The 12004-nt window shown below is 30.1% G+C and overlaps 1 protein-coding gene across 1 annotated transcript; it reads left to right on the top strand.

Annotated features, from left to right (window-relative positions):
• The first annotated feature begins 3134 nt into the window (after positions 1-3134).
• On the top strand, positions 3135-4852 carry LOC108330839 (iron-sulfur cluster assembly protein 1). Its single transcript, XM_017565414.2, has 3 exons — positions 3135-3538; positions 3766-3820; positions 4423-4852. The coding sequence occupies exons 1-3, from the start codon at positions 3235-3237 to the stop codon at positions 4559-4561; spliced, it is 498 nt and encodes a 165-aa protein (XP_017420903.1). The 5' UTR covers positions 3135-3234; the 3' UTR covers positions 4562-4852.
• The last annotated feature ends 7152 nt before the right edge of the window (positions 4853-12004 follow it).

Raw genomic sequence — 12004 nt, 5'->3', positions numbered from 1 at the left:
ATAATAATAATAATAATAATAATAATAATAATAAATAATAATAATAATAATAATTAATCTTATTATTATTACTATTATGATATATCAATCAATCGAATTAAAATGACCATTATATATGTTTAATTTGTTTGAGGTATTATCTAACGCTCCGCGTGACTAATAAAATCTGAGATCAAGAGATGAAAGATCCATGTTGATTACGTTGTAGATTAAAATAAAATAAAATAAAATCTAACCTACACAACATACATACTCAAAGTCGTTAACAACGTCTTGTCATTTTAATATAAAATCCGTGCTCAATTAGCCGCCTTTATATTCCTTGGCAGCTTTAAATACCATATTCTGTTAGGAAGAAATTAAAAATGGATTTTTTTAAATTTGAATTAAATTTTAAATAATAAAAATTTTAATTTTATTTCTAAACTATTTTTTTCATTGTTTTATATTTTTTAATTCTCTTTTATTAAAAGTTAAATAATTTCCGAATTTTCATTTTTTAAATATTTGTCTCAAATAGGTATGTTAATTTTTCTTTTCAATTAAATTTTTATTTTTTAAAAATTAAAACAATCAGGTTGTTATTGTTAATATTTTACTAAATCCTTAAAAAAAGGAAAAGAGTATCACGTGTTAGTTTTTGGCCATTTTAATTTTTAAATTTTTTTTAATTATTTTTATTTTTATTTCTTTTTTCATTTATTTAAAAATAAAAATTTGACAAATATCAAATTTATATTGTGTTATGGGACAATAACACTATAACATAACATTTACAGTTAATTAGTTTCAATTTAATTTTTTATATTTATCTTGTCTTAATTTAGTTTACTTTTTCAAAAAATTAAATAATTTTATCTTTTCTCAAATTCAAACAAATTTAATTTGTATATAAATTTTATATAAATATTCTTATTGAAATGATATTTTTATTAAATATTTTTAACAATATTAACTTTATTTATATTTATATTTAATTAATTATATAAATATTAATTATGTTTTTAAATATATCTTAATAAATAATAATCACATGTCAAGCTAGTGTGGATTTTTCAAATAATGTCGACTCAGTAAATAAATTATTAACATAAAATTATATTTTTTTAAAATAGAAAATGAGAGAAAATTTTCATGGAAATTATGTTACTTTTTTTTCTTTTTCGTACTTTTCTACATTAATTAGAGTTTTCATGAAATTTTCTCCCATTTTTAATTTTAAAAAATTGAAATCTCATGACATTAATTTGTTTACTAAGTCACGTGATTTGAAAAATTTACACTAACATGTCATGTTATTGATTTTTTTCAACTCTTATAAGCATATTTAAATAACATAATTAAGATTTATATAATTGACTAAATATAAATATAATCTAACTAAATTTAAATAAAAATATTTAATAAAAATATCAATTTTAATAAAAATGTTATATAACATTTATATACAAATTAAATTTTGTTTTAATTTGGGATAGGACAAATTTGTTAAATTTTAAAACAAAATTAGACTAAATTGAGACAAAATAAAAATACAAGAATCAAATTAAGACTAATGCAATGATATGTCACATGACAATTACACATAGCACTGTTAGTGCCACATCACACTGTCATTGTCACGTGACACAATGTTAATTTGACACATGTCAAATTTGTATTTTAAAAAAATTAACAAGAAATAAAAGATATATTTTTTAACAACAAAGTATAAAACATAATTTTATAAGCACACAAACTCAAGCACTTTGTCTAGTTAGTCATATACAAACATTTTACTTATATACTTCGTTTCATAAACTTTTACTTAAATAGATACAAATGTGGTAGCTTCGTCTTATAAGCTTTTACTTGAAAAGACATAAGTGTATTTGCTTGTCTAATAAACTTTTCTTTGATTAAATGAATATTTTATGCAAATGTTTATGTTTTTTTTTCTTATAAAATAATATTACATTATCATCTCTACGTCAAAATCTCTTGAAAAACATGCCTAAAACAACTCCATACAAATAATTTTTTCTAAATAATTGGAATTCTAGCTTTTGTTTATATATAGTTAGACGTATTAAACTTCTACTTTTCACAGTTTGGAAAGAAGATAACTACGTAGGCTTGATAAGTTGTGTATGTATTATAAAATTGAATAACAAAGTTACATGCATTTAATGTTTGTTTAAAGAGCAATTAACTCATCTACATGGACAAACACTAGAATAAAAACCTCACAATATCTCACAATGACCATAAGTCCTAAACTCTTAAAACTTTTTTTATATTTTGTATTTTGGAAACACTTTACAACTTCCAAAATTGAAAGTTGAAATTACAATTCCAAATAGCATAATCTAAAACTCTTCTAGCTAGTGGGATGCTTCTTCCATATTATGTAATCCAAAATTCAATCCATTATGATTATAGAATCCATAACTACATTGCATATGAAATTGCTATTCTAGATTGCTAAATCCAAAAATAACTCAAAAATCAACGTGCCATTGCTCAAATACGTTTAAATAAAAATTAGAAAAACCTATCCAGAAGAGCTAACTAACTTCAATAGCTATTACATATTCACATCCAACAATATTTTTTTGCTAAATCCATTGATCAAAGCATAAACTTGCAAGTAAAGGCACCAAAGGAGAACACGAATAAATTTTGTAGATTGAATTAATTATAAAATAAAAAGGAAAAAAAAATAGTCATTCTAAAAAATAGGAGGTGAAGGAGAAAAATATAAGAACACAAGAAGTAAAAGCCTTCCTTGAATTCTTTGAAAGAAAACGAAAAACTTGTCCAAAAATGCTATCTAACTTTAGCACTTATAACACCTTCACCTCCATAATACATTTTGCTAAATCAATATCTAATGTAAGAGCTGACAAGTAAGAATATTAATAGAGGACATCCATACAAATTTTGGAGGTTGAATGGGTTACAGAGCGAAAAGAGCAAAAGACCTTTTATATATATATATAAAAGAAGAAGTGCATGCATAAAAATTGCGGCGCAAAAGGTAAAAGCCGTCCAAAGTGTAGGAAATCCGTTTCTATTGAGCGGCAACTAAGGCCCAATTGAACGATCAAAACCAACATAGTTCTAAGAAATATTGAAGAATCTCCACTCGCCACGTATCCGATCAAAACCGCCTCAAAGGGAATCCTATTTATTGTCTTCCTCGTCTGTGTCTCTCTCAAAACCACTCGTTCACAACCAAAGAATAAAGAGAAAATGATGAGAATCGCTGCAAGCGCGAAGAGACTTCTTCCAACGCCGTCGTTGGAGGTGTCACCGGTGGGAGTTAGGGTTCTACCGCGCCTCTACCACGAGAGGGTGGTGGACCACTACGACAACCCCCGCAATGTTGGATCCTTCGACAAGAACGACCCCACTGTGGGAACTGGTCTTGTCGGGGCACCCGCGTGTGGCGACGTAATGAAACTCCAAATTAAGGTTGACGAGAAAACTGGAAAGATCGTCGATGCTCGCTTCAAAACCTTCGGTTGTGGATCCGCCATTGCTTCTTCCTCCGTCGGTAATTTTATATTTATTTAATTGTTTAATTTATTGTCGTGTTAGTTTCAAGCTTATCTTTTGCTGTTAGGGTTTGTGCAATTTTTGGTGTTTTAATTTTCGAATCTTTATTTCATTTTTCCTGGAAATTTGTCGTGAATGGTGTTGAAGAAATTTGTTGTGCATAGTACCTCCTGCCTCCGATGACTGAGGGTGTTTCTGATTTGTAGTTTTGTTATATTTTTGCAGCTACTGAATGGGTGAAGGGAAAGCAAATGGAGGAAGTTCTGTCAATTAAAAACACGTGAGTTGGAGCTCTTGAAAACGTTTGCTACACTTGGTTATTATTTGTTCTGGACATCGCTTGTATGTTATGTGATTTGGTATATTAATTACATTCTTTGGATTCGAGGGTTAGTGCTTGGCTCTTTCAAAAAAGTAACGTAATTGTATCTTAGCCATAAGAATGGTGAAAGTTGACAGTTATAGCAAGTTTAGTGCCTGGAATTGAACAAGTAACATGTGAACTATGTGGAAGAATTTACTTTAGATGTTATTTTTGGAGAAAACACAGCCTAGTTCAACACGAAATTTACATTTTCTTTTATTGTTTTGATGATTAATATTTGATGTTTTGTTGTTTTGCTGTCATATATATGCATACGTTTGTGTGTGTGTCCTCCTCAGATGACTATGAGCTGATGAATCTAATGACTGATGAAGAATATTTTCATCTTTTGCTATGTTGTTTACATACCTTTTGCTTTATTGATTAGTGAAACACATCTCTAGGACTTCTAGTCCTGCTAGGTGATATTATTCTAGCTTTGGTTATGCTTTTTCATGATTAATTGCTCTCTTCTCCGTTTATTAGTTGTTGAAGAACACATTGCTAATTTTATGCAGTGAAATTGCGAAGCATCTTTCACTTCCACCCGTCAAGCTTCACTGCAGCATGCTTGCAGAGGATGCCATAAAAGCAGCTGTTAAGGATTATGAAGCTAAACGTGCCTCAGCAACTACTGATGGGCAGGGAACAACTTAAGAGAAAACTGCCACTGCTTGACATTCTTGCATTTCTGAATTGTATGATGATGAAAACAGCCATTGCTATGGCTTTTAGACGACAGAGTGAATGGACATTGTATGAACATCTTGAGGTCAGATATGTTTGGTTGGAGCTAGTTGTAGTATTTGAATTGTCCTAATGTGAAGTAAATTCTTATTTCCCAGGATGTAGTTTGTCATCTGTTTAGAGAAGCTAAATTATATTTTTACTAAAAAATATTTACATGTAATAAAATAAAGCTATGATGTTGTGTTGAACCCACGTAAATATTTTGTTACTGAAGCTAACACACCATTTTACCCTATTTTGTTTTGGATATGTTTGTCTGACATTCAACTTTATACGTCTTCTGACAATGAGTATAGAAATACCACTGTATAATGTGTAATGCATCCTTCAAGTGAAGGATATTGGAGCTGGGAGAAACAGAGAGTGTTCGAGTGTTGGGTGCTTATGTAAAACAGGGTTAAGAAACCGTTCGTATCATGAACCTTCATAAATATTTTTATGGCATCTCACTCGATCACAAATGAGATATAGACACGGATTAAAAAAGGATTAGTTCTGTAGTAGAGTCCTTAAATCAATTGGCAGCAATTGATTAAAACTATGAATTGTGAATCTGCGATAGAGGATGGGAGTATAAACCTTTGATAATCTGGATTGTTCATGGTTGTTTGTCAAATCTCATTGGTTGCGTAATTTAGCAGTGTGCTTTTAGCTTAGGTCTTGTAATCTTTATCTTTAACAGAATGAAGCTTTTTTTTTAAAAAAATTATTTTAGTTGTTTGTCAAACCTCATTAGGTGGTTATTTAGTTTGCCTCTAGTGTTTCCTATTATAATTGATTAGATTTTTCTGGCAAACCTGTCCGAGGGTTTTGTGATCATCTTGTTCACAGAAGCTATTATGACCTTCATGCAGTTAAAATCAGCAGAATAATTAGTGGAGAACATATAAATCTATCAATATTGGTTACGACTTGTTTCTCCGTAAACATTTTTAAAAGAAGAAAATAAGTGATACAATATTTTTTACAAAATTAAAATTAGTTTATGAAGAAGTAAAAAAAAAAATTGAGAAAATATGATAGCTTTTACAAATTTAATTATGTATATGTTGTGAAGTTATGTTGTGATAAATATTTTAGTGATGTGGGTTGTTTTGATCTTTCTTTTCATATCTTTAGTAAACTATATTACGATAAAAAAAATTGATTAAATAATTTAAAATGGATTTATAATTTGGAATAAGAATACTTTTAGGTAATTTAACTTTACGAATAATATTTTAAAGAAGAATCTAAGAAAGATAAAGAATTAAGTTCAAAATAAACAAATAAGACTAATGAGAATATATTAAAAGAAGGCTAACAAAAAAGTGAAAAATGAAAAAATCTTACGTCAACATCTCTTCCATTTGATGACTTTTCTATTTTTTTTTACATATTTGCATCTTCGTCTTTTAATAGTGATGGAATAAACTCTTCCAAACTACAATACTCAAGCCAAGGAGAGAAAGGAAAGATTATCAAATGGATGTGGTTTGCGAAAATTTAATAATTAAAATATGATGTGCATAAGATAGTTTTGATGTAATGAGATGATGACTCTTCCTCTAAATTATATATTAAGTAAAGAGAAGGGGTTATGATAATGTTTGGGTGCTGTTAAGAGAGGTTGAGCCAAGAGTGATTAGAAAAGATTTAGATGAGGTGTTTTAGTTTTGGTGACCCAAGTTAAGTAGTATGACACAAATTTAACATCATAACACTACTCAATTCAAAAGTGAATTTACATAAGGGGAGATACTTCTATTTATAAGTTTAGGTAACCGTAAAAGTGTCTTCAAATTCCATAAATAAAACCTTAATACTTTAACTTAGAAACCAAGGTAAAATAATCTTCGTTAAGAGCATGACATATAACCACTACAAAGGAGAAATAATCTCTATTTAGAGCATGACACATGGTCATAACTAAGGAGAAACTCTTTCCATCTAGAACATATGACCACTATTAAGTGTTAAGACAAAATTGCCTAGAGAGGCTAGACTATCTAACAATTTGAGTTTTGAAGTTTAACATAAAACATTAACAAAATATGGTTTAGTGAAGTAAAGTTTCTAAGCTAAGTACATATTAGAACATCATTATCAAATGCTTGCAAGATAAGCAATGATGTATCAATAACTAAAGGATAAACAATATTTGATAAAAGCACGTCTAATGAAAGAAGCAGTAAATGTTGTAGAATTTATCAATTGTGGTAATACTTTAAAAAGCATAAACTTGCACTAAATGTTCATATTACAAGTCATGCTTCAACATTCTTTTAACGTAAAGAACATTCAATGCATGAACGTATTATACCTTTTTCTGATTTACTTTTTCTCTCTTTCAGATATGATAATACCAAGATTTACTCAAAATGGTTGCGCATGGATTAGAAAGACTAGAGCTGTCAAAACGGGTGCGACCCGACCCGACCCACCACAGGTTGGACACTTAGTGAGCCAACCCAACCCGACTCATTTATTAGCGAGCTGAAAAAATTCGAACCCGACCCGACTCATCACGGGTTGGTGGGTTAAACGGGTTGACTCATTGGCTCATTTAATTAACTTTTTTTTCACCCTCTTCTTCTGAGATTCTTATAACATGTTACTTTGATCGATCAAATTGAAACAGTAATAATTGGACCAATTGATATAAAAGAAAATGAAACAAAAGAAATATATTGTTATATATATTCTAATCTATCAAGTATAAAATTTTGCCAATTTAATTTAATGAGACATACACAACCGTTTGACCAAGAAACTAAATATAGTCGTTAACAAAAATATAGAGCACAAGATAAAACTGTCATGCTTGTAGATAGGTCTAAAAACAAGATAAAACAAATAATATATTCTTGAATTATCCAATCTATAATATTATCCATCTATTAAATTGGAGTCCTGAATGGATAAATCCATAGTATTATGCTCTCTTGAAACATCTTCTTCTTTATCTTCATCTATAATATTATCCAATATATAATCTTAGGGTTTTATTTACAGAGCGAAACTTTTGGAAAGACAACAACGCAAAGTAAAGGTTGTGCGTTTTGAATAATTAATTTGATTTTAATAAAAAAATAGGATTTGAATAATTAATTTAATTTAATTAAAAAAATATGTGGGTTGGTGAGCCAACCCGACCCACCATGGGTTCAACCCGTGTGAGCCAGGTCAAAATTGACTCGCATCAAAAATTTTGTATTTTTTTCCAACCCAACCCGACTCAAACCTGTGGTGAGCCGGGTTGGCTCACAGGTTTCAACCCATTTTGACGGCACTAAGAAAGACGTTGTGAAATAGGAAGACATTCCTAGAATATTTCTCTAAAGCTTTATGATTTTCCAAAGTCGTACAAGCTCTCATTGCTAAAGCAATGATGTTCGTCCTAAGATAAAGAAAAGTACAAAACTTCGTACAAGAAGCCACATACTCTCAAGAAGATCAATTATTTCTGAGTAACTATCATCTTTCAAAGAAAACTATATAAGGATCGCTAAAGAGAAAAGAAGAACTTTTGCTATCACTAAATTATTACACTGTTATTCTCTCTAAAGCTTACATTGTCTAAGTATATTCTTAGAACAAAGGAAAAATCTTTCAAGTTACGAGATTTCATTGTATTGTATTTATCCTCTATCTGAAAATTATTCAAATTTGTACTTGTAATCAAACATTGGTTGTGTTTATATATTTAGAAGTGAAAAAATACTTGTACTATTTAACTTAGTTGAGTTAAACATTCTAGACAGGTTGTCTAAGGTTGATACCAAGAGTGGTTAAACTCGAACTAGTCAAGTTGACTAGGAGAGTGGTTGATAATACTTGTATACTAGGAGTTGTTTATACTTGTTTGTAATATTGTATAAGATTAATGGAACCTTTTAAGATATCTTAAGGGAGACTGGAAATAGTTTAGTTGAGTGTGTTAAGACAAAATCGTTTGAGAGATTAGATCGTCTAACATCTTTAAGTTTTGAACTTTTACAAGAATAGTAAACGAAATATCATCTTAGAGAAAAGCGCGTATGAAGGAAATAAACATAGACACAAATAAGAGAAAATGAAATATCGTCTTAGAAAGTAGAGCATCTGAGGTAAACCAAAAAGGTGAACAAAGACATGTCTCATTAACAAGACTAGACAAAGATCACTAAGGAACCCTGTAGAAAACAAAAGTCTGAATGCTAGGTGACAAAAGATCTATCATCTAAGAAACAACCAAAGTGTCTCCAAAAACGTCTAATCAAATGAACAAAGAAGAGCTTTGCAAACAATGTTTACCAAGCTACAATCTCAAAGATTATCTAAGAAGAAAAGGATGAATCAGACAACATAACATGTTCTAGGTAGAAGCTTCTGATTAGTAGGAGAAGCCTACACAAACTTAGTAAGACACCATGCTTAAGATACCTACACACAAGTGTCTGAATTACTATTCTAAAACATAAAGCATGAAAATTATTTCTGAGGAAGAGACAAGTTTTACAAAGATAATTTATGATAAGCATTGTCTGAACCTGTGCAAAACTTAAGGATAAGTTCTCAAGCTTTGAAATTAATATATTTATCCTTGAGGAAGACAAAACACTAAATCTTAACTCTTTGTATTCAATTAGTGTTAATAGAAAAAGAGCTAACCCAAATATACTGTCTAATGAACATAATAAATAATAAGATGAAGTCTTAATCATGTCATCAATGAAAATGTCTTATAAAGGAAACATTCTAATGAAAAACATGCCTACTATTATACTTCGATAATGCTTTCATTAACAAGTATCCAACACTTTACATTGTTTGTCAATATTTGAACGTTGTACTAAACTAGATGCATTTATTATTGACATGACATATGACAAAATAGTTTTGAATAAGAAATAATACTTAACGTATATAAACGTTCAAAAACATTAAATGCCCATGTAATGCTTGTATGCTTTGTCCTTGTTCACTGTGTTGGTCATAGATATACAATGGATAAATTAAAAATAAAGCACACGTTGAATAACGACCTTGAGAGAATTACAGAACATTCTAAGAATGTTTCTATTGAAAATTTCTGCTTTGACCGAAACCACAGGAAAATACTAGAAGGGGGCTGAATAGTGTTTTAAAAATCCTTTCGTAATGTAACGTCTGACGAGTGTTATGAAGTAAGTTGATCAATAAGATTTATTTATACGAAATTGTTTTACAAAGCTTGCGAAAAGATATAATGAATAAAATAGTGCAGTGAGCATAAAGAAATGTGTTTCTTTATTCAATGTCTAGAAAATGATTTGTGAAAATCTTTTAGAAGAGTTACGCAAACACTAGGTTTTATGAGAAGCTTTTGAAGAAAAAGATTTGTAAAGCAAAACAATGAACAATGAGTATTTTTATACTAGTTCACTCTAACTAAGTTACATCTAGTACTCTCTTAAAAACTCTTGAGAGGTTCTACTAATCTTTTTGAAGATTACACAAGTATTCTCACCACTTCTGGTTTATGATGAGTTTTCTCACCATTCCTAGTACCCTAGACAATTCTAGTATCTTCCTAATACGTTGCCTAGTAAAGTTTCACCACTTCTAGTTTACAAGTATTTTAACCACTCTAGTTTACACGTATTCAAACCACTATTGGTTTATAAGTATTTACAGTTTTGGATGGTGTTACAAAGTATCTTAATTTAGTTTTATAGCTTTAGAATTTACTTGAAGTGTTGTAGGAGTTTATGCACACTGTTTTGAGTTGGTTGGTTCATTCTTTTAGTCTTTCTTTCCCTGGTTTTGTGGTAAAACATCAAACTTTATTTGTTTAAGCTATGGTAAAATGAGACAAAAGCTAGGTGAAAGAGGAATTTGAATGTTGGTTTCTTTTGTCTTGTGGTGCATCTCATGCAGGAACCAATTCATATTAGGTGCAACAAATTTTTCACAAGCTTATAATTGAAATAAAATATCATTTTTGGATAGATGCAATGTTTAATTTTAGTTTAAAGCAGAAAATGGATATTGTTAAATTAAAGATAACAATGTTATTTCATTTAATTTACAGTACAAAATAAAATTATCTAAATAAAAATTAACTTAATTTAGTTGTAATTCTTACCATAAAATATATTTCTATCAGTTTTAATTCTGTTAGATCATTTTTACATCTAGGATAACATCTTTAATTCAATATTTTTAACAATTATAAGAGTGACACAAACATTATTCCTAAAAAGTCAATGTATATTATGTCCCTATAGGTTAATAAATTGGTCGGACGGTTAACCCTTTAGTTAACAAAAACATGTAGTTTTTCTATTATAATTAATTGAATGGCTAAGACGGTATTTTTATCAGGAAGATTGAACAATTAAGGAGAAAGAGTTTAAGAGAGAAGACCATTATGATTAATTACCCAATCAAGGTTAGTTGAGTTTGGGTCATTACAAAACTAGAAATAAAGGTCCAAGGTAAGGTGATCGGTTACTCATTAATTGCGCATTCATTATCCTTGCTTTTAGAACTGAACTAACTTTGGCATTGGAGGACCTTTGACAGGAACCCCTTTATTGGTGTTGATGAATAGGAATTGAACTTGGAACAAGAGTATTGGACAACCAACCACTGCAAATAAGCCAATCGACCCCATATATTGAAACATTTTGGTGCATGCCATGAGGCCAAGCGAAGACTTTCTAAACACATGGTGACTACAAGGAACATGACAAAAAACGTTGCATTAGAGGAAGCCTAGATGACCAGCTGGATCTAAGGGAAATGATAAGGCCATAACATGGTTATTCCTATTACTGTCGAACTCCATTGATTGTTTTGCCACCATCCGATTGAAGTTTAGATCCCAATTTTGTAGAAGTCGACCACACCAATTAACCTTGATCGCTCTGGTCAATGTCAGGCATGAGAAAGATGAATCCCTCAGAGCATTCATGGAGCAGTTCAGAAAGGTGGTCAGGAAAATACAAAACCGTAAGTTTGAGGTGACAATGTACCATATGATCACAACCCTACGACCAGGGCTCTTCGTAGATAGTCTATGCATGCAACCTGCAAAAAAACTTAGATGAACTCAAAATTAGATGGCCAAGTTCATGTAAATGGAAAAGCAAATACAAGCATAAGCCTCATCCAATGACAAAAAAGGAGTTGATAGAAACCTCATAGGAAAGAACATGATTCGAGACCCAAAGAGTTGGTCAAATGGCCATCCTTTCATTAATATATGCCTCTAAACATCCCACGTGCAAAGATATTTGAAGAAGCTCCCAACACGGATCTAATGCCTATTTTGAGAAAGAAGCTATCAAACTCAGAAGAAAATAGGCACTACTTATACCATTGCAACCTCAAACATACCATTGA

Source organism: Vigna angularis, chromosome 4 (genome assembly GCF_016808095.1).
Source record: "Vigna angularis cultivar LongXiaoDou No.4 chromosome 4, ASM1680809v1, whole genome shotgun sequence".
Lineage (NCBI taxonomy): Eukaryota > Viridiplantae > Streptophyta > Magnoliopsida > Fabales > Fabaceae > Vigna > Vigna angularis.
Note: the sequence above shows the minus strand (reverse complement) of the source record. Positions and strands in the feature narration are given on the sequence as shown.

What these genes read in the sequence shown, in the direction of transcription:
- LOC108330839 (XM_017565414.2), top strand. Translation starts at nt 3,235, where the DNA reads ATGATGAGAATCGCTGCAAGCGCGAAGAGACTTCTTCCAACGCCGTCG. An exon ending in CATTGCTTCTTCCTCCGTCG is followed by an intron (nt 3,539 to 3,765) that starts GTAATTTTATAT and finishes ATATTTTTGCAG; the next exon opens with CTACTGAATGGGTGAAGGGA. An exon ending in GTTCTGTCAATTAAAAACAC is followed by an intron (nt 3,821 to 4,422) that starts GTGAGTTGGAGC and finishes AATTTTATGCAG; the next exon opens with TGAAATTGCGAAGCATCTTT.